Genomic DNA, 25,822 nt, shown 5'->3' on the forward strand with positions numbered 1-25,822 from the left:
TTGACCGGTCAGTAACGACCTCAGTTTGAGGGGTGGGGGTCAGTCAGTGCTAGTGATCGCTTTTGTGTGAGGGTGGGGGTAGTGTGTCAGTGGTGACCCGTACCGATTTCACAGGCCACTCGGCGTATTACGGATGTGAAACTGTTGCCCGGTCAGTGTAGAGCTCAGTGTGAGGGTGGGGACGGTGTATGTCAGCGGTGACCTCTGCATAAGGGGTGGGTCAGTGTAGAGTGTAGACCTGGGGTTGGGGCGATGCATGTCAGTGGTCAGTGGTGACCCGTACCGATTTCGCTGGCCACTCGGCGTATCACGGATGTGGGGCTGTTGAGCAGTACCAGACCCTCCGGCAGGGACTGTGAGTGGGACGCGGTCTGCAGTGGCGACGACCAGTCTGTAAGACACGCCACAGACACACCGTCAGCCATCGGTAGTCATCGATTCAGCAAGGAGAGTCACAGCCATTGGCACAATCACAGTCAAAGTCACCGGTCTACAGTCACAGTCACATCTACACCAGTATACTAACAAATAACACACATAGTCGTACATGACACAACGCTAGTCACTGATGACACATTGGCACGCAGACTAACTATGTCACAACGCTACAGTCACACATGACACATTGCCACGGTGAAATCTAGCACAGCAGTACACTCATCAATGACACACCAGCACAGTTACTGGTGACACAACACTGTAGTCAAACATGACACATTGCCACGGTGAAATCTGACATAGCGGTACAGTCATTGATGACACACAAGTGAACAGTCATATATCAAACAGGCAGTGACATGCCACAAACGGCAGTAGTCATAGAAGACACATTAACAGTCACTGATGACGCGCTGTCAGTAAATGATACGAGCCTGGGCGCACGACGTCCTTGATGGATTGGACATTGGCTTAGACCGTGCCCTAGTTCAATGTGGGCTCAAGCCTTAATTGGTGAGGACGCTCGACTTGCACGCCATGTGTGGTCTATAGGTTGAATACGGCCCGAGGCCGAATACCCTTACCGAACTTCAGAATAATACTCTCCACGAGTTTTGCATACTGAATTTGTGCTGAAAATCGTTTTTTAGAACTCTTTAGTACGGATATCCGGTGACAAAGAGTGGCTATTTGTGCCCGGTGTCAGTGGGCGTCACATGTTTGCCGTCCATCCGGTAGCTCTGGCTGATACGCCGCCCCAATCGCTTCCGGCCCACCCAGCGCCCCTATCACCCCAACGTGACGTCACAGCCCAGTAGTGCGCGCCGCCGCCGCCAGAGGCGCCACTGAGCAGCGATAGGCATTGGGACGCCGCTGGCAGCGGGCCGATAACACTGCGGATATGGGGCAGGCACAGGGCACACTCAATCGGTACACTCGGGACGGGGCTGAGTCACCCTGAGATGAGTGCATTGCGTAATGCACAGGGCATGACGCGGCACGCCTGGTTTCTAAGAGTGGTGCGCGGGCACGTCGGTTCGACACCAAGGAATAGGTACCCACAAGGAACAGTGGCATCGTCCCGTGAAAAATCAGTAAGTAATCAGTGAGAAGGAAGGTGGGAGGCGCCTTCAGAATAAGACGAAACTCGATGCAAGATGAACCAGATAACAACAACGCTCCTGTACTGTTAGGTTAGTGCCCTGGGTTCCATTGGGGTTACTTGCTTCACCCAGTTGCGCGCTCAGTGGAAGTGAAAGTCACGCAATGCATCAGTAGATCGCTATCAAGGATGAAAATCATGTCCAATACAAATCCAGGCGATTACTTTAAATCAAATAATTCATGACAATGTCTTACTATGCCGAGTTGCTAGTTCATTAGCACTTATGTTCGGCTCAGACGTCTCGATCCGCCATGGAGAAGCAGCGGACACTGGTGGCGACAACACATGACCAGCATGACATTCAAGAGAGAAGTCCAGGCAATGAAAATAATCATGCTTCTAAAAAAGATGGTCACACAGCAATCTCACTCCGGGTTTGGAAGATTCATTACCGTTCTTCGACCGTGTTCGGGGCTGGAAAAACACCTGGGTTCGTTCACTGTGATGAGCCGAGTTGACAATTTCACAGATGGCGATGCCGAGCCGTCCGACGTGTTCGTTGTAGGTGACGCTCCAGTCGGAGAGCCACACCGCCATGGCTGGTCGGAGCAGAAAAGTCTAGCACTGCAAACGCAGGTCACCTGCCGCTGACATCCCCAAAGCGAATCTGTATGACAAAGTCATCTCCAATAACTTGCAACATCCAGCAGGACCTTACACCATTCGACTGCCGCGGATGAGCGAACGATACTCCACAGTGTGGGACCACTGAGGAGCCGAATACGCCGCAATAGCTGTGCTGCTGTACAAAGGCAAACACGATTAGGTCGGGCCAGAAGTCACCCGAACGTAATCGGTTTTGCCTTTGTACGGAAGTGTTGCACCGGTGCCCGGGCAGAGGTGGCCATTTGACCCAATCAGCATTACATCGGCCAAAGCCACGGGAAATCAGGAGGCACTCCACAGCCGTCCGGGTTACCAAATGATTGGGGGAGAGGAGAATATCACCAGCAGCCGAAATGAAGAATCCCGTCCGATGGAAAGCTCGAATGGCATTCGTGTCTATGATTTCGGATGCCCTAAATACGAATCAGTCTGGAGCTAAGGCCGTGCGCCTGTAATGCGCATTATCCTTCGCAAGATGAAATACAAGCAAAAAGTGCCACCATGCGTTCAGACCCAGTTACTTTCCAAGGGAGTAACTAGTCTAGTGAGTCTATATAGTTTCATCGTCACCAACCACATCGCCACCAGGGTTGTGCTTGACTCGTGAGTCGAGTCAGAAATTTGACTCAACTCTGACTCAAATGAGTCAGATTTGAGTCGAGTCGGATAAAATGTTGAGCTGTTGAGTTGAGTAAGAGTTGAGTCGGACAAAAATATTAAGTCGTTGAGTTGAGTCAGTAAAATAACTTGACATTGAGTTGAGTCAAACATTTAATATGAGTCAGCTGACTCAACTTAACAGAATTATATATATATATATATATATATATATATATATATATATATATATATATATATATATATATATATATATATATATATATATATATATATATATATATATATATATATATATATATATATATATATATATATATATATATATATATATATATATATATATATATATATATATATATATATATATATATATGTTACAGGGGGTATGAGAAATCAGTTAGTTTGCAAACTACCTAGGGAGTTTGCAAACTCCCTGAACGATCAGGTAGTTTGCAAACTCCCTAGGTAGTTTGCAAAGTACCTGGTCGAACAGGTAGTTTGCAAACTCCCTAGGTAGTTTGCAAAGTCCCTAGTTAGTTTGCAAACTCCCTAGGGTTGTTGCAAACTACCTAGGTAAAATGCGAAAACGACGAAACAACAGCCATATACGAGTACATACCGGGTGGCCCAGAAAAAACGTTCCCAACTTCAAATCAATATTTCTCAGAAAATGATAAAGACACAACATTGAAACTTCCAAGAGTCAATGCGGCATATATTTTCAGTAAATTGTATTATTTGTATGTTATTCGGGCAATTACCTTTTAAATGGTTCGTGTTTCTAGCATGCCATGTAAAAATTACTTTTTTGCTCAGATGTTTACTAAAAAAAAAATGTGAGTGAACGGGCCACTTCCATCTCCGTACCACGGCCTGCAGCCATGACTGCTACTGCTAACTAGCCTCACTGATTGTTCAGGCCTTAGGGTGGCACATTCCCTGTAGCTTTTTTCCTTATTCGGTCGATTTACTGTTTGATCTTCCTGAAGGGAGGGCTTAATGGCAGCAGTAACCCATGCACCGCGCCACTCCTGCTCGAAACAGGACTCTGTTGAAACGAATGGCATCCATTAACACCATTTTGGCTCAGTATTTGAATATTCGGCACATAAGTGGGACAAAATATTTAAAATAACAACACACGTGCTGGTTTCATTCGCGTGTACCATTTTTCTATTTTTTCCCTTTCATGGTACGTCTAAGCCAATCATCACTACCGTCCAACATCGGCAAAAAAAAGAAGCAAAAACGTCTTACTAAAGTCAACATAAGATTGCTGGCTTGAAAATGATGATAGAGTGTTATAATTTGGCATACCAATGCGCAAAGAAGTGACGCAAACTTTATGGGAATTTTGGCTCGTTATTTGCACTCAAAATTGAGATATAGGCCTCCAAAGTTATCTCCATCTACCCTGTATGTAGATGAAACGCTATGCATTGGTTCAGAGCTCAGAATGAAGCTTGGCAGTGCATAACGAGTCGATGTGGTGTTTTGATGACGCTCTTTCGCAGCTTACTATTTATTTTTGTCTTGCTCGCAAATATCACCTTACACATTAATGTCTGCCTTTTCTCTTGTAGTCGACAACATGCTACGTTGCCATCCACCTCCTTTCCTTGGACGTCAGCGGCCTCTCCTCCACCGGTCTGGCGTCCATCAGAAAGCGAATGACATCGCCATGTTCGGCGTCTTCCACGACTCGAGTTATTGCCACTCAACGCTTCCTCCCACTCCCGGAACCTCTCGTTATGCACCATTGCTGCCAAGCTTCATTCTGAGCTCTGAACCAATTCATCGCGTCTCATCTACCTACATAGGTATGCACTCGTATATGGCTGTTGTTTCGTCGTTTTCGCATTTTACCTAGGTAGTTTGCAACAACCCTAGGGAGTTTGCAAACTAACTAAGGACTTTGCAAACTACCTAGGGAGTTTGCAAACTACCTGTTCGACCAGGTACTTTGCAAACTACCTAGGGAGTTTGCAAACTACCTGATCGTTCAGGGACTTTGCAAACTCCCTAGGTAGTTTGCAAACTAACTGATTTCTCATACTCCCTGTAACATACATTATATATATATATATATATATATATATATATATATATATATATATATATATATATATATATATATATATATATATATATATATATATATTATCGACCCCCCCCCGCTCAACAACTTTTTTATCTGAGTCAATTTTGAGTCAACTCATTTGACTCAACAAAAAATTTGAGTCAAGTTTGAGTCGACTCACATTTTCATTGAGCCGCTTGAGTCATGAGTTGAGTCAAGGGAAAAAAATCAGATCCTTGTTTGAGTCAGAGTTGAGTCAGGGCTTTCTGAAGTTGAATGATGAGTCGAGTCAGCAAATTTTTTTGAGTCGAGCACAACCCTGATCGCCACTGAGCGTCCGGCACACGTCCAGACACAGCGCCAGCTGCGCCCCCCCCCCCCGCGCAGCTCACTTATGTTTGTTTGTTTGTTTGTTTGTTTGTTTGTTTGTTTATTTGCTTGTTTGTTTTCTTACTGCTCGCTCACCTATATGCTCCGCGGCGGTGGACGGCGCGGCGGCGGCGGTAGTGGCGCAGGTGGTGTGTTCGGCCTCCGTACCGGTGCCTCCCTGCGTCAGGTCAGGTGCTCCGCCTCCCGGGGACGAGTCACAGTCGCTGTCAGCCTCCTCCTGCGGCGGGCACAGAGTGGAGGTTAGAAGGGTCCAGGCATCGGTAAAATCCTTTTTGAAAGGATTGCATTCCCAATCCACATTCCTAGTGCCGAAGTGGATTGCATTCCTACCCGCAATCCCCTTTTTTCACTTGGATTGTGATCAAATCCGCAATCCTTTTTTGCAATCCTGTTGTATTATTATGTGCACTAGCGGATCTGGAGGAGGGGGGGGGGGGCATAGGGCCGTGCCTCCATCCCCAAATCACCCATTTCTAGTACCTATAGTCTTGCGAGTACTTCCTATCTAAGGCACAGGTATTTTATGGGAAATATTTTTTGCCTCAAACACCCCCACATTTAAACCTCTACCCAACCAGTGTTTTATATTTTTAAAACTCGCTCTCAAATACGTAATTTTGCCCTTCCTATGTAGTTCATCAGCGTATATTATTTTGAGCGTTTAAATTAAAAGCGTTTAAATCATTTCAAGTTTCAAGGTAAAGCCCTTGATAGCAAAGTACATTAAGCCGAAGAAGCCTATCTCATAATTTTCAATCGCAACAAACCATTTCAAAGCACTAATCAAACACAATCCGGATTGGATTGCAAAAATCGGAAGTATGATGCAATCCAATCCGCAATCAAATCCTGTTTTTTGGAATGGATTTCAAATCCAGGTGCAATCCACCAAAAAAGACTGCAATCAGGATTTTGCAATCCTGCAATCACAATCCTACCGATGCCTGGAAGGGTCAGATCATAGGGGCGGCTCAGTCAGACGGGTTAGAAGGGCGGCTCCGTCAGACCGATCAGAGGGGCAGATCGGCCAGAAAATCAGGTGGGTAAGATGGGCGATCCGGTGGGTAAGACGGGTGGCTCAGTCAGACCAGTCAGATGAGTCAACCGAGTCACAGCGGCAGCTCAGTCAGACGGATACAGAGGGGCGGCTCAGTCAGACGGGTTAGATGATCAGCTCAGTCAGACGCACACGGCGGACACGTACGACAGTGACACGGGGGGACGCCACAGACTCGTATATTGTGACATAAACTGGGGTAAGACAACCGCACCGACGCGAACTTAACAGCAGAGGACCGGGGGACACGTCTGAGTTACAGACCGTAGAGCCTGCGACATCGACCTCTACATACATATATACCGAGGTCTATGGTATACAGAGATCTACCAGAACTCGTATGCCTGCGATAAACAACGGAACGATTGCCGTCCATCGGCACCCACACCTGTCAGCTGTCGTGGGGCGATGGACACGAATGGGCCATGGCCGCAAAAGCTGTGCTTGCTACCCCGTCACTGATACGCAATTATAACAACGACCAGCCGGCCGATGAGAACTGCCGGGCCTATCAGAGCTAATGGAAGAGCTGGTTTCTCTGAGCTGGGGTGGACCCTACAGGATAAGTAGATAGGATAAGTAGAGTGGAAAACAAAAGGATAAGTACATAGATAGGAGCCTATGGCCTCCCACACAAAAGCGGACCATTTAATACTAAACTCTGGTGTGGTTGCTGTGGTGGGATGGATACCAAGTGATGTCTACGGAAAATTTGGAAACCGATAGCAAACCAAATACCAACCGAAACAATAGGAAAATACCGAAAATGAAACCAAATTGTAAAACTGATAGAAATACCAACTTTTTCCAAATACGGCGCATCTTATACATAAGTGATGGTTCCTGATACCAACAAAATACCAAATGCATGAGGTTTGAAATACTGTATCCGATTGACATCACTAATACCAACCGTCTACCTTCAGTAGCGGCGGAACATCTTTAATTAAGGGGGGGGGGGGGGCACCGCCAACTTTTGGTCCCATTCTTTCCATGCAAAGCCCATAGGGCTAATGTTAAAATGCCAAAATCAAAGGGGGGCACGGTGCCCCGGTGCCCTCCCCGTTCCGCCGCCTATGTCTACCTTCCAGCCTCAGGTTGGACAGACACACGGGCTGCAGACGGAAAAGCATATCAGTGGCGCACGGGAGATACGCTAATTACCAGCGATTACCGACCACAAGCCCCAGGCCAGCGATATTCTTAGACAGGCAAACTCCTCGAAAATCGTTCAATAATTCATTAATTCATTAATTATCAATGTATATTTGTATCAGCAGAATAAATTAAGAAAGAATAAACCAATCATCCGATGCATGGTGGAAAGTGTGATCAGAAGGCCGAAGGCCGGGATGAACAGGACGGACAAAGGGCCCGTTAGTAAGTATTTTCTCAATGCGGGTAAGTTTTTTTTCCAGCCGAACCGCTTGCATCGGTGGAAGTTACGTGTGAGAAGATTGGTCTTTTCACGTCAGTTCCGTGCAAAATACATTAACGCTTGGCGTTAGAGGTGCAACCGGCCCCCCGTTTCCTGGAGGTGCCCGGCATATGAGGGAGCCGGCCACAGAGGGTGCGAGCGCCAATAGGAGGCTAGATAAGCGCCAGCGGTCGGGTAAGCAAATACGGCCCGCCCGGCCTGGCGAGGACACTGCGCCGGCCGCCGGGCGCCTCCAGTGCGTGAGTGGCACGTCAGACGGCGGCCGCTCATGTTTTTCGTGCGTGCGCGCTCAAGCCGCTGCGATCATCTCCCGGAGATGGGACGCTCCACACGCGAAAGGGCATCCGGTAAGTCACGCCTGCTTGCTGGCGTCTCCCCATTGTGTCCAGGCTGTCACGAGCGACCCCACTACCAGCAATCTTAGGCCCGCGGGCGCTCCGTGCCGGCGTACCTACCGCCCCCTCGTATTGTTGTGTTGAACATTTCAGAGTGGTCCACGTTCCACTCGTGTGTCGATTACTGCCGTGGCGATCACGTTGCGATTACTGCTCCTTTGCTTGTCTTACCGCCGACACGTCCCGCGCCGTCACGCCGCAGCTGACATCCCGCCATGCTTATGTCATGATAGTTTCTCGGACGGCCAGTCCGCCCTGCCATACTATAACGCCCATCTCACCCGTCGCCGGTGAGATTTCCCGTCGGCTATTAGGCCGTCACGCCGCCGCTAGCATGGCTTCTATCGTCAGTCGCCTGGACTGTGCCGACTTATACGCTGTCACGCCGCCGCTGACAATCAACTATCTCGCCCGTTGCACGGCCCGTCCCGTCTGTCATACGTGGTCAAGCCGCTGCTGACTACCTCTTCTGTCACACGGACTGTTCGTCTGTCATTTACACCGTCACGCCGACGCCAGACCTCGGTCTTGCCGCCGCCGCCCCTGCCTCGCCCGTCACCCAACATGTCACGCCGCCGCTGACACACCCAACCGTCACGCCCGCTACGTTCGTCGTCACCGCTGTCGTGCCGCCGCCGACAGCCCACCGTCACACCTGACGCTACCGCTGGCTGTCCTGCCGTTTGCCACGACCCGCCCGCCGCCTGGTCGCCCCGCCGGCCGCCACCCGGCAACCCCTCCCCCCCCCCCCCGCCGGCCGCCGCCCGGCCGACCGCCGCCGCGGCAACCCCTCCCCCCCCTGCCGGCCGCCGCCCGGCCGCCCGGCCGCCCGCCGCCCAGCCGCCCCGCCGACCGCCGCTCGGCCACCCCGCCGGCCGCCGCGCTGTCTCTCCGAGCCGGACTGTCACCTGCCACCGCCTGCGGCCGCCGGCCGTGCCTTTGTCTCCCGGCGGCACCTCCCTCCCGCCAGCCCCGCCCCGCCGCGCGCACCCCGGCCTGACCACCCTCCCATCCCGGGCCGCCGCCCGCGGCCCCTAGCCGCCTGTCTGTTTGCTTAGCGCTGCCTTTCCCACCGGTGCCCATTCTATCGCGCTCGCCTGCTCATATACTCGCGTCCCTCTCTTACACTGACGACAAAACAACTCGCTATAACAACAACACTAACTAGCTATGACATTTCCGAGATCAGCTGATCTTTCATGTCATACCAAACTGTCATGCCCGCCGCGCTCTTCACCACCGCTATCACCGCCGGCCGTCTCTCCCGTTTGCCATTTTCCACCTAAGCCTGAGGGCTGTTCACGGGCCCTGTGTGCGGTCGGACCGTACACAGCCTCCAAGCTCCGCCCACTGCGTCCCCACGTCAGCCTTCCGTCACCGCACAGCAGCGACCGCTGTGGCCGGTCGGACTGGCCACAGCGGACCGTCCACCATGACGTCATGACGCAGCCATGACGTCAGAGCCGTCTACCCATCCCCCTGGTCACCCTGCCAGTCACTGCGGCGCCTCTCTGGACCGGGACCGGGCTGTCTCCGGCCACCGCCGCGCCAGCCGCACGTTTGTTTGCTGGCGTCCCCCCCCCCTTAGCTCTGGTGCACTTGTCTCGCCGCGCTCACCGCCGCGACCGGCCCCTGGCCACCCTATCAGTATCGGGCCGGTGGCCCCCAGCCGTAAGTCTGTTTGCTTAGCGCCGCCCTCCTCACCAGCGCTCGTTGTTTTGCGCTCATCTGTCGCAGAACGCTGCGTCCATAGTTGTGTGGTGGTTAGCGTGACGGATCCGTTTGTGTGCCGTTAGGACTATCGCCAGGGTGTCCCGGTTCGATCCCAGGTGGCGCCGGACCTTTGCGCTGCGTTAGGCAATGTATCTTCAGCACAGGGGGCTGCGCGCCTGCGCATCGCGCCTTTGTTGCCACCTACACCGCTACGTCACGAGCCGTCACGCTGCTGCCGGTCATGCCCGTTACACGGCCACCGCGTCTGTCATATGCTGCTGTCAAGCCACCACCACCGGCCGACCTGTCAGGTTCATCGCACGAGCTGCCTATCCGTCACATACCGCTACCACGCCGCTGCCGTCACGCCGCTGCCGACACCTGGCACTGTCACGCCGCTGCGGACAATCATCTATCATCCCCGCCGCACAGGCTGTCCGCCTGTCACGAACCACTGCCACGCCGCCGCTGACACTTCTGTCATGTCTAACGCACTGAGTGTCCGTCCGCCATATATGTAGGTACTGCTATCACGCTGCTTCCGACCGTTCACGATCATGGCTAGCCCAAGCGCCCGGACCGACACGTCTCCCACATACCGCCGCCATGCTGACACTCCAGTTCTACCCATCCCGGCCGCCGCCCGGACCACCCCGTACGTCTTAACCGCTGCCGCGCCGCCGCGCCGCCAACGGCACCGGGCACACCTACCACGGCAATCGCCCGGCCCACCCCCTCTGTCACATACCACCATCCCGCCGTTACCACAAGCACTCCTATCATCTACCCAGCCACCCCGGCTGTCATGCCGCCGCCGATAGAACCTTCGTCATGACAGCGCTCTAGCCGCAGGCCTGTCACACGTCAACGTCACTCCGCCGCTGACAGAGCAACGGTCATGTGCGACGCCGACGGCGGCCCGTGTACCACGCCGTCCCCCACCCGCCGCCTAGACCGCCCGCCGACAGCACTCGTTCTGCCGCGCCCGCCGCCGCGGCCGGCCTGATAACCCTCTCGTCTCGGGCCGTTGCTCGTAGGCGCCTGTTTGCTCAGCGCCCTCCCCCCCCCCCCCCCACCTCAGCGCTCTTGTGCCGCGTTCGCTCGCCGCGGACAAGCGCAGCCTCGTGTTGTGTTGGTTAGAGTGCGGGTAACCGCCGGTGTGACAATTCGGGCCAATCGCCCGGTGACCAGCTTAATTCCAGGAATCGGCGGACTTGTACGCATCGTTGTGAGGTATCCGTCCCTACCAGGAATAATTTTGTCTACCTGAATGTTAGGAGACAATAAAGATAAACAAGACCCCTCCCGACACATGATTTGTGAGACAGTCACAAGCTACCTAGGTGGCGCATCCTATCCACCATTGCACATCTGTTGCATCTGTATTTCAGTTATATTCTATTATCATTTACATTAACAGCGCTTCTCGCCGGATCACTTCAAAGACGAGTTCCTGCTATGACACCTCACATCGCTATCACAAAAGGCACCCCACTTTGTTTTCCGCTCGTTCACCATTCGCCCATGGCGTCACCAGCCATCCATTAGCTCGTCGCGACTGCAACATGCCCGATTAGGGCCGGGGCGCCTTGTCGGTCACACGGTCTCCATTGTAAGCTTCCCGCAGACTCCGCCCCCCGACTGCCAGCCGACCAATCAGCGCGCCGGCAGCGTCCGGCCCAGCCGAATACGGTGATACAGTGAACCCAGAGGGGCCCGAGGCTCTGCGATTCGGCGGCGGATGCTGGCGGCTGGGACATCGGGCAGTGATGGACCAGCTACAGTGGGGTGGGGATGACACAGGGAGCCGCTGGAGGTGGACCACGCGCAGCGGAGCTTTCATCGAGACCGACGACGCGACCAAGAATCCACGGAGTTCTTCGGTCGATGAAGAGCAGAGAAATCGAGGCTGCGTCATGCCATTCGGTTGTGTGAATAGTGTTGTGCTGTGCATGCGAAAAACTGCGTCGATTGTGAGGTGCAAACCAGTGCTAAAAATGTGCCACATCGGCGCGTGAAATAGTGATGTGGGTAAACACGGGAGAGTGTGAAGGTGTGATGCGCTAAGTGGGGAAAATGTGGTGTTTTATAGTGCATACGAGATAACGTGACAAGTGTCGAGATGACAGTTCAAGTGATGGAACGGTGCTGTGCCTGTGATCATAACGCAGAGACGAAGGCAAGACCGGTTTTAGACGGGATATGGCTGCCGAGAACGACCAGCCTTCTCGGCATCCCTGTGCGTGCCATATCTTTTAAAGCTGTTCTCAAACCGAAATTTCCTATGCAGGTGACGGCAGATCATCGCTATACCCTTCATTGTTTTACGTAACAAACATTCCCCTCCACCTATTGGCCGGATCAATAAACTATCCAGGGTGGGGTGGGGTTCTCTGTGACCGACAAAGCCGCATTGTTATTGCGTAAGTTAATCCGAGAAGGTGCATACCAATTCGAACATTGTAATCAGACAATACGCAGCGCGATGCAGTGCGGTCAGCGGTGAACAAAACTTCAAATAATAACTGGCCAAGGGTGAAGGGCTATCGGTCCTACAATACTTGTAAAACAAGGGCACGGTAAGGGCGAATTATCAATCGGCAAAGCCTTAGGCAAAACGCTAAGTGACCGCACAGTTTCGCTTCAAAATACCCATTGTTTGTCAAGCGTTATTTGTCAAGCGTTACGAGACGCAGTGATTATTACCCGATTTTAATGTCTCCGGTCAGCTGGTGACCTCTGAGGTCAGGTCAAGCAGCCCAGGGCACCAGTTCGGTTTTTGGGTAAATAACGTCGCCAAAAATGACCGCAGAGCCGCGATTTTACATCACCGTGTTTGTCTAGCTCAGGCGCGTCGAATGTCATACTTTTTGTTTGGGTGAAGTCAAATTAAGGTGTTGACCTCGGGTCAAGGTCAGGTCAGAGCCCCTCAGGTCACGAAATTGGGCGAAGGAGATCATATCGCAATCATTCGATTCAGAAGGTCTTTCCGAATCCATTGGTGGCTTTCCTGACTCGCTAGCTCAATTTGGTCGGGAGTTATTGACGAAAACTCATATGACCTTAAGGACGTCATAAATGACGTAACTCAAGGTCAACAATGCAAAGTTGAAACATCGGACCTTGCAAGGAGTGCATGAAATCATGATTCCGTTTACTTGAAATAATTTTAGATCATTCATGACGCCAAAATAAGTTTCCATATTTCCCCAGTGACTTATAATGGTGAGGTCACGTAGCTGATCTGACCTCAGGTGACCCTTACAAAAAATCCGAGATATGCATAATGTGGAAACTCTCGAGGATACTAAGGGGCCTGTAAATTTTCAACCGCCTGTGAAAGCTCCTCTGGCATTGAGAGCGTTGCGAAACTGCGACATTTTTTGCCCACGCAGAGGTTTACTTATAACGTCATAGGTCAGTGACCTGGCCCGACCTGACCATGCTGTTGGTGTCAGAAGATGCGACTTGAACCAAAGGTCAGGTATGCCAATTTTCAGCTCTCTACCGCCAGCGTGTCCTGAGCTATCGCGAAAAAAACTGGGATGGCGGCATCCGCCCCCCCCCCCCGGCCGGCGAGGGTTTATGCGCAAAAACAGGGATGGATATCTGTCAAAATTTCAGGGGGTCCATCTGCCCGGTCCAGGCCGGGCAGATGGAGGCGGGCTGGATGCAGTACCATTGACTTACATAGCAGTAATTCGTTTTCAGGGGGGGGGCCTGCCCCCCCCCCAACCCCCAACCCCCGAGATCTCCACCTCTGCGCAAAAATAAGAAAATATAAACGAAAAAGAAAATTAATAGGTATTTTAATATTTGTCCTCCATGTGGCGAGTCGGGCTCAGGTAGTGGGGCCGTGGTGTTATTCGCAACAGGCGCTGCTTAGCGGGCACCCTGGCCCACAGCCATCAACCTATCCGGACAAAATTTTTAAAAAAGGTTCTTATGACATGTTCTCCTTTCAAAAAATAAAACAAAAACATCCCGCAAAAATCATATTGATTTGAATATTGTTCTCAAATAACTATGTCGACCACAGGCTTTATAATCAGTGTAACAATCAAAAGAACGTATTTGTTTCCAAAGCATTAGTGTTCTCTGAAAGCAATCATTAAATATCAATGCTTTATTTATAATTTATAAATAATTATCCTCCAGCTTGTACTGCAACAGATAAAGATGAATAATTGCAATAACAGAGGACAGTGTATTTTTAGCGTAACAAAATGACGGATATAAAACAAAGCGTTATCGCCGCTAAAGCATCACCAGATTCTGGTTGCAGGTTGGGGATCAGCTGATGTAACTATAGGAGTGCAAAATATGGCAAAGGCCAAAATATGAATGCCTGCTTCGTGCGTGTCACACCATCAGGTCCCGATAACCTAATGATGGCCAGCAGAACCGAAGATGTGCTACACGACACCATCTATCTTTGACATTTCAATTTCCCTACGGATCGTCATCAAGCAGGACGTTGAAGTTTTTTTACGCTGCCACCACTTTCTAAGCTCATATTAATACATAGAATATAAAAGGCAAAGTCCAGTGCTGAACCGACTGTTGCACACGGGAGGCAGATCGCAGCACGAATCGGGAAGCGGAACGTCCCTAGTGATAGTGAACGGGGAAAAAACCACCGGTAGGTACGGAAAAAACAATCTGAAGTACGCTGGCTTATGAGCCGGCAAGGTCGCACACCAGATAGCACAACCATCACCACAGCATCAAATAAAACACAGATGGAAATAGTCGAGACCAGCCAAACACCGGGCACAACAGGACCAGATCAACTACCAGTAGTCTGTCTTTAAAGTACCGTGCAAAGTGACGGTGGATCCATAAAGCCTGACCGAGGAAGGGCCTGCTATAATTTGAAAGTCACGGAACCAATTGACCTGGGGAATGGACGAGGATATACAGGGTGTCCCATAAGTTCGTTCTCACATTATGTTTGCATGTGAAACAGAGTACATTGCGTTTTGGTATATTTATGACCCCTCAATGTGCTCCCCATTTAATAGGCAAACACATGAATGCATGCTGCGGCATGCCAACCGGCATGTTTGGCTGCATAGCAGGCTTAAAGTTAACCCAGACTGACTTGACATGCGCCGTGAGCTCCTCGAGGCTGGAACAGCGCTACGCTTCGACGAGCCTCAACTTCAGCATAACCAACAAATTTTTTGAAATTTTGATCCGATGAGGTGCCTGGCATGTGATCTTGCCACAAACGCCTGTCACAGTCTCCTTGCACCGCTTTTAAGCTTTGCTTGACCTGTGCACTGATGCACTGTCTTGCCTGAAGATGGGCCTACGACCTCCCGGATGCCATTTTCTCCTCTATAAATGTGTTCATACTCGCGGTTCGAGTTCAGCTTGAGGGCTGAAATTCCTCCTAGATGTTCTTGGAAAACCATTCTGCTTCCCAAAACTGTTTCTGGGTTGCCACTTGTAACTTGATCAACTCCAGAACGCCTATAACCCCACAACACAGTGACCCTGGCCTTTTGCATAGGAACATAACGGGACGAAATGAAGGCCTCCTCCTTCGCCCTTATGGGGTTGTTTTCGGGTTTGGACGGGTGTTTCATCTCGAACGTGGACTAGTTAGTCCAGATGACCTGGTTGATGTCATCAGCCCTCTAGTTTTGTTTAGCCTCAGGCATAACGAAACTCATGTTTGGCCATTTTAAGACGTTTTTGACTGTTTTGTGCCCTCCGGTAAGCAAAGCTTAAGTCACCTTGAGTTATATACCCCGAAAGAACACTCTTAGACAGCTGGTAATCCATCCTGAAAAGTCTGTTTACCAACTTTCTAACCCTTTGACCTTTTTGATGGCCACTTTGGCGCCACACAGTTTTGGCCACTTGGCTCATTCCAGAGGGCTGGCTAGAAAGAGGATAAACTTGCAGTGATTGACTCCCAACAAATCATCGGCGTCACTTGCTGACTGTGCGTCCAGTTAGCGATGGATATTGGCTACAGACTGGTAGGCCTCAATCACCCTCAATCGTCGCGAATGGTCACGTGCTGACTAAATACTGAGACGTACCCGTATCGGAGACCTCTATGTTGCGGCGTTAGCCGTCTCTGTAGGAAGCGGGCTCTCTAGCAAAAACTATTTTGTCTACAGAAATTAGCTACTGTGGAGCATATTTCTACCACCCATGGCAACCATGTAAGCTCAGTTACGAACCAATTTCAGCGTGCCTTTAAGCAAGAAAGCCTAAAAACGTAAAATTTAGGTGAGAACGAACTTATGGGACACCCTGTATATTGTTTCGGTGACTCAAATTTAGCAGTCCTTCCTCGGTCAGGCTTGTTGGATCCATTGTTACTTTCCGCGGTACTTTTAAGACAGTATGTACAAGCACACCGCAAGTCGCAACACGTCCGACAGATAGGCGACCGGGAAGCAAACAATCACAGCGCACAGGCACGCATGGTGGACGGGCTGCAGCCGACCTGAGGGCGGGTGTGTGTGTGGGGGGGGGGGGAACCTTCGCAAGACGAAACTTCCCGAGAGTTTCGCATACGGTTTGACAGTTGACACTCTCTATGACAAGTAGTGGACTTTATATGGCAAAAGGTAAAATCAAATATATAACCAGTAAGACGCCTTTTAGGGCGACAGTCGGCGATTCCCGCCAACCGACGGACTCATCGAGTGGACGCAGCAGTCGATCCGTACTGGGATGGACGCAGGGCAGATAACACTCGCTGACAGCAGCGGGTTTCACCAGCAGAGGACACTCGCTGACACAGCGGGCCACTCTAGCAGGGGAAACTCGCTGACGCACCGCTCCTAGCCTGCCCGCAATCACTCCCGCACGCACAGTCTGCAGTATGCCCCTCTCCTCCACGATTCAGCTAATCCACAAACCGATTCCAGTGGCACGACTTCGGCCTGCGTTACCGTCAGTAGCTGAACTCAGATACTTGCTGAGAACGCCCGAGAACAACGCCTATGAGCGGCATTTGCCTCATTTAGACCACGGTTCGACAAAGAGCGGAGTCATAGGATCACAGCGTGCGAAATGATTCAGTTCAAGATAGTGTCCAACTGAACTGTGGACCGACTGGTGTGGGCCAGCACGAGTCGCAGTGTGCTGAATCCGACAGTCTCAATCAATAACAACCGATAACCGTCTAACCTCGCACTCCCCGGGCCGGTATAAGCTGGCTGGGACTCGGGACATCCCTACTACCGTCAGAAAAGCCGTAAGACAGTACCACTACCGATCACTTCACGGGCATCATGTGGAGTCAATACCCGAACCCACTCCAGCCCGAACCCAGACGAGAAGTCCACAGGAGCTGGGTCCACCAGGGTCGGCGCAGCAAAGGAGCCTCGTCAATCCCGATGGCGTTGCCTTCCGCCTACGTAAGTCCTGAGACGTGCCGGTGACCTGACATAAGCAATGAGATTGCATCGAGATACGGCAGTCCAGTTCGAACCGCTGCATCGCGTAAGTTCTAACCGGACGCGGCGGCGTGGCCGTTGCAGCGAGATCACTGACTAAACTGATCAATGGACATCATAGTGAGAACCCTATACGCCGATGATAGTGCGGTTTGCCATACAGGCGGGCATGGACGTCGTGGAACAACAGCAAACCAGCCAGTAAGAGCAGGACCTCGCGTATGCCGAAAATAGACAGTCTTACGGCTTAGCCTTCATTAGAGACCCGCTGCCACGAAGCAGCTGCATCGGAAAGTGTTCCGACCGGTCCAACTCCTCCCCAGCACAGCCTCTATAAAAGGCGCGGGGGTATTTAAATCCAGCCTGGCTCAGGGACCGCCGTATTAGGTCTCGTGATGGCCGACGGACGTGGGCCTGCGCCCAATAAACGTATCCGGTGCTGTCGCGCGAAAAGAATGAATGAGCCCCGTCCTTGTGAACGAGAATGAATGAACTCGGGACACGCGAACGAACAGAATAAATGAATCCGGTCCCGGAACGTGACGAAAATGAATGAATCTGAACTTGGTACGATTGGGAAAAGAAGCCAAGTCCCAGCGGGAGAGAAAAAATGAATGATCTTCTTGACGCACGGAGTGAATGAATATGAATCCCGTCTTGAGTCACGAGCGAATAAATGAGGCAGGCGATGACAGGGAGCGTAAGTTGGGTGTACTATCATATCATGGTGCGCGAAAACAAAATGAAGCAAGCCTACTCAAAACCCCAAATATCTGCAACATCGGCTGTCATGGAAGGAATTAGAGAATGAATGAACGAATGAATGAATGAATGAATGAATGAATGAATGAATGAATGAATGAATGAATGAACGAATGAATGAATGAATGAATGAATGAATGAATGAAGAAATGAAGGAATGGCGTTAGTCAACGCAAGGATGCATGCATAGGCGCGGGAGCCGGGGGGGCAGTGGGGGCAGCTTGCCCCCCCAACTCTGGGGCCGTGGGGGCGGTGCCCCCACAGCTTTGAGACGGAATACCACACTATTTTGCAAATGTTTTCTTTTTTTGTTGAAAAAGCCGAGGGGTGAAAAATAAGTGACCTAAAACCGGTGAGAAAACTAGATTCGGGGGTACCCTAGGTTAATCTCTATTATGGTGTGCCCCCCCCCCAGTCGGAAAGTAGTTCCCGCGCCCCTGGATGCATGAACTCGTGGCGTTGTGGCGCATAAGAGATTAAATTAGCTTCGGAATAGTTCATCCCAATGAGTTGTCTCGAATTTGCAGAAGGCGCAAGCACAAACTTGTCCACCAAAACTCCGTATGAAACTAGGATACATCCGTTGGTCCTGCGTGTGTTTGTTTGCTTAAGATCTGTGCACTGCAGGCACATTTGCGAGTTGTTGCGACTCCTCAAGTTGCGAGTGCTGACGGTCGGATCCGTGCGACACGTCACAGTAAACCATGAACCTCGGTGCAGCAAGGGATTGTATGGGATCCGTGTGTAGCCGGTCGGGTATGCTTTAGGTCGGTACAGCCAGGTATATTGTATAGAAGCCCTGTGCCGTCAGTCGTGTATGCTATAGGTCGATACAGCCAGGTATCGTATGGGAGCCCTGTGCCGCCCGCCGGTCATGTACCGTATGTTTAGGTCCGATACTGCATATGATCGTCGGTAGAAGCGAGTCCGACCGCGATATGATGAGAGGTAGGTTTATCGGTTCTGCACGCAATGGTGCAGTAATGATGGCATATTCGGCATGTCTATCGGTCCAGCACACTGCTGTGCGATAACTGAATACCATCCCTGCGATACGGTCCCATATCAGCGGACAACCAGCACGCCAGCCGCTCACTGCTGACGCCACTAACGTGGTTCGGCGACCAGTTTCCAGGTAACGGAGCTGCCTGTCAACAGCGCGCCGCCATGCGCCCGCCCGTATATGGAGTGGTCACAGAGACCGTCCCGAGTGATGGACCAGGAGCTGGCTACGGCGCCAGAAGGGATCAGACGGAACCGTATGGCTTATAATGACGGACCGTCGGCGCTACCTCTCAGCACGGACAGATCGGGAACGCCTCGCCATAAGAGAGTTTCAATATGCCAGTATCCGACCATAAGATACCCATCCGTTATGCCATCCGTTATGCCTGTCAATCCTCGTAAAATGTCTTCGATGTCAGCTTTATCAGTCAGTAGCGTGTGTGGCTGTGCATTGCGAATGTAGCTAGACCAGGGGGAGGCACTCGCCTTGGCCGTATATGGGCCAGAATGTCTAACGATTTCCGCCATGTTGTGTATACCAAAGTCTTGAAAAGTTGATCACTGCAATCAAACTGCAAGCATGAAGCAGCAGCACTTTTGAGTAGTGTACCTCTCACTAAACTGCACCTCTGCTACCGTACATGCAATTTATATTTCTGGTATACACAACATGGCGGAAATCGATAGACAAAAACAAGTCACCAATGCTCCTTCCAGTATATATTAGAGTTCAGTGAGCTAGACAGATCAATTTCGTACATTTGTTATGTGAAATGTGCCTTAATGGGCAAATGAGTGCTTTGTCGTTACGCACGATGGCATCCTGTCTGCCCAACTTCCATCCCATGACGTGTATCCACTTAGGACATATTTGCTACCTGGGATACCTGCGTAATTGCTCCTAGGACGCTGCGATGTGATGTGATTTGTGAAAGATGGTGAAAACTGGCAAATGTTAGCACAAATGTTCGATTTAACTTGACCTGCATCTGTATGCACTTTACAATAATAAAATAAAATGAAGAGATCGAGCCTGTTTTCTGAACATCGTCTACCCCAGAAACTTTTCCCTATTCAGTTCCAATCCTTCCGTGGTAAAACTTACGAGCTAACTGGGTAACCGGACAAACGGTGTCAAAGGAGCCCAGCCGTCAAAGACTTCAACGGCAGATATTAGAGCAGCCACAATCGTGCATATGTGTGGTTTGAGCAGAGTAAGGGCGACGAAGCCATTCATTTCACCGGGCAGGTCTCATTTCGTGGACGACGGAAATGGACACTCGCTCATCGAAAGAATTCGGAGAACGAAATAACGCACAGTAAACAGCTCATATTGAGACTAGAAAGACGTCCTCAAGCACAGCTGTCAGAAGATTCCTGGTCCGCGTACTACCACAATGTCCAATCATCACAACATCAGCTCGGAAACCAAAGTGGAAATTCTGGACGCAATCTCACGGTCGACAGAAAACAGTCGAAAGTTTTCTGGTGGCATTTTAGTTGACTGTCTTACAGTGACTTGGTCGTCTGCAATGACCTTTTCCCGATTACATGCATGCCTTTCCTTTGCTCCGAACTGGCTAACAATAGAGCATTGCTGCATGAGCCGTGCGTTCTTTGCCGAGTGCATGACGACATGCGTTGCTGCGCGGAAGCATATTTTCATAACGATTTCCATCCTTCAACCATGCCATGCGGTCCCGAGTGCCCCCAATAAGGCGCACCTCCATTTTTGGTGTTATGGTGCTGTTCTGGATCGCATTCCCAACGTGCTTCTTTCCCACTACTCGTTGCAGTCTCTGGTGCTATGCTGCTACCGTCCGATGCAGTCTCCACGTTGCGCGGAGGATTCATTTCCAACCGGTGTTACGCTGTTGTGACCACTTGCAGTCTCCTCAGTATTGTGCTCCCTTTCTATGCGACGATGCAGTCTCTGACCGACAAAAACGCGGCAGCGCCAAATCGCTTGTGGCCGAGAGACCAGAGACCGAATGAGAACGAGGGAGGTGACGGCGATGCTGCTACAAGGGGAGAAGACGAATCTGTAGACAATGCAGTAGGCAGGAAACTCCGGACACTGTTCCTCTCTGAAAGGAGGACTGACAGGGATTGGGACGCGGTGAGGGTAAGACGGAAGACTGCACCAGCGGACAGAAAACGACAGTCGGTCCCCGGGGGAGAACAGCCGGTTCCCGTCGGACTGAGAACGGAGGACGACAGTTGGTCCCCGGCGGACAGAAAACAACAGCCGGTCTCCGTCGCGTCGACGCGCACCTCCATACACGGTCACGGATACTGGCGGAGACAGTTGGTCCATAGCTGCTCGCCCGGTGACCGGCCGTATAAGGGTGGCGCGCGCCGGTCGGCAGCAGGACACCATTCAGACAGGCTTCCACGGCGGCCCACTGAGTCAGTGATGATGGCCGATAGCCGGCGCGACCCTTGTAAGGCGCGACCGGCCGCCGCGGTGCGGGGGAGCCGGTCGGCGGCCGGCGGCCCGCCTCATATGGCTGCCGCCGGTGGCACATGGGACCGGCACGTGCCGCGCGGCGCGGCCCGGCAGCCGGAAACGAGCGGACGGCGGGCGGGTGCTGATGAGGCGGCCAGCGCGCATCAGTCGGTGCGAGCCGAGGGAAGGAAGCAGCGATCTTCATTCCTCCTCGCCAGAGCATCGCGCCGAGTAGCCGAGGAGCACACCGGCCCACATTAAACCTTGCACAATGTGCTTCTACCGAAACGGGTGATCGTCTCATCAAGACCATCTGCCCTCGCCAGCAGCAGCATATGATCAACGTGAGCGAAATGCCCAGCCAATGCATAACAATGAACGAGGAAGTCGATCCACAGCCCTCTACAAAAGGGAGTAAGCTCATTGGAATGTGCTCTCAATAAGTAGCGGATTCGTTTTGGTCCCAAGAACAGCCAGCGCTAAAAAACGATGTTTACATTCGCATAGGTAATTAAGTTCTCTCTTGAACACGCCGAGACAGCATCTGCACTCCAACCACGCTCGTCCTAGCCAAAAGAGTATCTATAACTAGGGAGGGCTGGGAGACCATTGAGCTTCAAAAGACAGGGGTCGGGTGTCCATAACTTGTCGGACAAAATCAGTCGCTCCAATCCGCATTCAACCAAAGCTGCGCACACTTGCACACTGCACAGTTCAACACCTCCCCACTGGAAGCAGAGTCGTCCCCCGTCATCCGCAGCCCCCTGTGGTGGGATCAGCTCCCCAGACAGCATACAACCACCAAGACACGGCCATCCGTCAGAGCCCGTCACCTGTTCTGACACACGGCTGGCCAGAGCGGACAGATGAGCCCAGTGGCCAGTGTCGGGTGTTGACAGGTCGTGTGTCGGGTGCACGACATCCGACAGCCGCAGAGAGCTACCGAGGGAACATGGCATGGCAAAAGAATTAACGACAGAAGACCAGACCTTCGTCAGCTTAGGAGCTCAGGATGTATAAGATGCACAGGCATGTCCTTTCTTTCCTGAGACCGAGGTCGTTCAAAACTGCACCTCAGATTGCAGATGACAGGAGCATCAGTCAGTGCGAGCCACAATCTACACACGCAGCCTAACGGCAATAAACATAAGCTAACATCATCGGGACTCAAACAGGACTAAGCAAGCTCCTTATCCTCAGGCATTCTGTCTATAAGCTTCGAATAGCATAACTGAAAGCGACAAGCCTAAAAGACACTCTCAGAGGCATTGCCAAGTAGCAATGTCTCTCCGGTTATGGAAATATCTGCAGCAATCCTATTTCGCCACCCGTGAAAACCTGCTGGATACCATGAAGAGGCCCTTCTTGCATCATCATAAGGCCTCCACGCCATCCATATGACATAGACTGACTGTCCACAGATCATGGGGGGGGGGGGGGGGCACCGCCAGCGGTCTCCGCCGCAGTGGAGGTGGTAGCAAGGCTGCTCGCTGGGTGGGGCAGGCACGGAGGCTCGGTGGCACTGTGCACGACATGGCTGGCCGGCCCCTATATGGTGCGGCCGACGGGTGAATGACTGGCCACGAGCGGTCAGCGCTCTGGTCGGTGGCCGTGACTACACGCTATCCACTGGCCGGGGGTTCCGAGCAGATATTGGAGCGACGACGACGACGGATTGAACAACAGAGACCTTCCTGAGAAGGTTGTGGAAGAATGACAGCGGAAAGAAGACGCCGGCTCATATATGTGAGCACAAAGGGGATATCAATAATCACTACGAGCAGCCCAAAGAGCACATTAGGGTCCCGACTCCCGATGCAATGTCATAGACTAATTAATGTCATTTCACTACTCAATTAGGTTCTTCCGTGCATAGACATTGATCACAGCCCGGCGACTCTGTTCAAGTGATCAGCGCTTCCAACAGATAGCAGCCATAATCTCTAACAGGGGCGTTCCACGACAGATCGACCAAGCCATAACACCCTACCTCTCAGATTTTGATGAAATTGCGTCTATGGGGTTATCCGTACCGTAGATTCATAATCTCTTATTTTTAGCGTTATACTACGAAGGGTTTACGAGTTATAGCCAGAGGCATTTTTCAAAATGCCCAGAGTAACCCTCTTTTAAACTCGTATTATCAAAAAATATAGCCAGTAACCTACATTAATATGCATATCATTGGAATCCTCATTGACAGTAGAAAATTATCCAACCAAAATATTTTGAAAATTTTCAAAATCGCAAGATTTTTTGAAATAATGAATTTTTGATTTTCGATTTTCAAAAGGTGGCCATTTAATTTTTGACAAAAATATTATGCCAAAAGATGCCTCTGGATATGGAAATTTAATGTCCAAAAAATTAGAGACATGTTTTGCCTTTAACTTTTTATATAATTTTTTGTTTACGACAATGTTTGTAGTAAAAGGGAACACTTGGTGATGCCTTCCAGAGCCAATCATTCTCCTACCCACATATCCTCGAACTGTTTCATGAAAATTAGAAATAAAAGCCTGGCACTCACACTCACAGACCAGGCATGCGATTATTGAATGATGTTTGCTTCACTTTCGCTGTAGTTTCGAACATTGTTCAGGCAAAAAAAAAAAAATGAGCTGAACACTGATATCGGCCGCCTCGCATGTAATTCTGAATTCTGATATGCTTCTAAGCAGCTTGCACTGGTGAAACGTTACACTGGCGGATCCAGGGGTAGGGCCATGCTCCCCCCAAAGCCCGTTTACCCCCCCCCCCGCAAAAACCCGAGTTTTAACATTGCGCCTATGGCGGTGCATGGAAAGGAAGGGGCCATTTCGGCCATTTGCCCCCCCCCCCCAAAAAAAAAAAAAAAACGTCCGGCTCGATCCGCCAATGAAACGTTAGGAATTATCAAAATTGCTAATCGGACATTGTGGCTGGACATACCTACACAACTTCCGTTCATAAGAGCCGAGGCTGTGTTAGAGTTAAATGAGGAGAAGGCTCTAGCTAGTAATCGCATGAAGTTCGCTCTGTCCTTGTAATAACGGACTTTCAGTAATTTTGATGAATAAATTTGCCACAAAAAAATATTTGAGTACCAAAATGCGGCATTTGAAGGTAATTGATTGCAATTGCCAGGGGCGTGACCAGGTCAGAGTGGGAGGGGGTGACAAAATTACAAGTACTTGAAAATTCGCCGATATTGAATTCTGTTTTCTTGAAACTGGAAGCATCTCTAACGTTTTGAAATTAATGCATTTCGAGGTAGCTAGTGGCTTGGGATGCTCCATGTTTCACTAACATTCACTTTCATAGTATTTTTATTCCCACCCGGCCGAAGGGGAGGGTTTGATGTGCAGCCCCAACGGTTTTCTCGATATTGTTTGCAGTGGTGTAAGGCTGGAGAGCTGAAAGTTGACATTCCGAATCTGTTGACGCCAACAGAACAGGCTCAGGTCAGCTTACTGACATATGACGTCACAAATAAACCTCGGAATAATGCAAAAAGTTGCAGTTTTGCACTGTACTCTCAGTGTAAGGGAACCTTTTGCAGGGGATGACACAAGTAACGGCAGTAACGGCTGTTGAGATTTCACAACATCAATTCCCCTAACTTTCCTAAATTTTCACCCGAAGTCAAGCTGGTCACGTGACTTCACTAAGTCAATGGGAAATATTGAAACATTTGAACTGTTATTTGGATGCCGAAAATGATCCAAGCCCATCTCAAACGCCTGTAATCGTGATTTCATACACTTTTGCGATGAGCGATTCGATAAGCGTTATCACAAGTGTATTCGCGGCCATTGGGGCGACGTAAGAAAAGAAGAAAACAACTGGCCCCAAGAACTTTAAATCATCAGTTAGCATGCATCTTTTCCTTGATCTGTAGAGAATTTACCATTAATTGCTAGAGAAAATTGCATTTAAAATCTTCCATCTATGCTTTTTTCATCGTTTGCACAATATGTTCTTTTATTAAGCTAAAAATACTAATTAGAAATAGTTCCCGCATCATCAAGAGCAATAGGGAAGGCTTGAAGTGAATACAATAATCTAAACGGTGTTGTAATCTATGTGAAGACACTTCTAAAATTGCCTGTAGAAATATTGAAGGCGAAAGTTTAACTTGTTCACAAGACGGATGTCTATAAACCTATTCAACGTGTGACAACTCAGCCGGTATTTCGTCGCCTACAGCCCAGCTTTCCCTAGTGACCGATAGAGGCGCTGCTATCGATGTCCGCCCGTGCCGCCTAACGTCTTAGGTTTTTGCATTGAGGACCTT

At 50.5% G+C, this 25,822-nt stretch overlaps 1 protein-coding gene across 2 annotated transcripts in view; it reads right to left on the reverse strand.

Annotated features, from left to right (window-relative positions):
• Positions 1-25,822, reverse strand: part of LOC122373115 (serum response factor homolog) — a 38,047-nt gene that overhangs the window by 1,286 nt on the left and 10,939 nt on the right. For both annotated transcript variants that reach the window (XM_043350892.1, XM_043350890.1), the window contains exons 3-4: positions 5,376-5,517; positions 284-391 (exon numbers count right to left, since the gene is read on the reverse strand). In XM_043350892.1, the coding sequence (XP_043206827.1) occupies positions 284-391; positions 5,376-5,517 (250 nt within the window). The remainder of the gene's footprint in view (positions 1-283; positions 392-5,375; positions 5,518-25,822) is intronic.

This window comes from Amphibalanus amphitrite, unplaced genomic scaffold (genome assembly GCF_019059575.1).
Source record: "Amphibalanus amphitrite isolate SeventyFive unplaced genomic scaffold, NRLGWU_Aamphi_draft 001445F_arrow, whole genome shotgun sequence".
Taxonomy (NCBI): domain Eukaryota; kingdom Metazoa; phylum Arthropoda; class Thecostraca; order Balanomorpha; family Balanidae; genus Amphibalanus; species Amphibalanus amphitrite.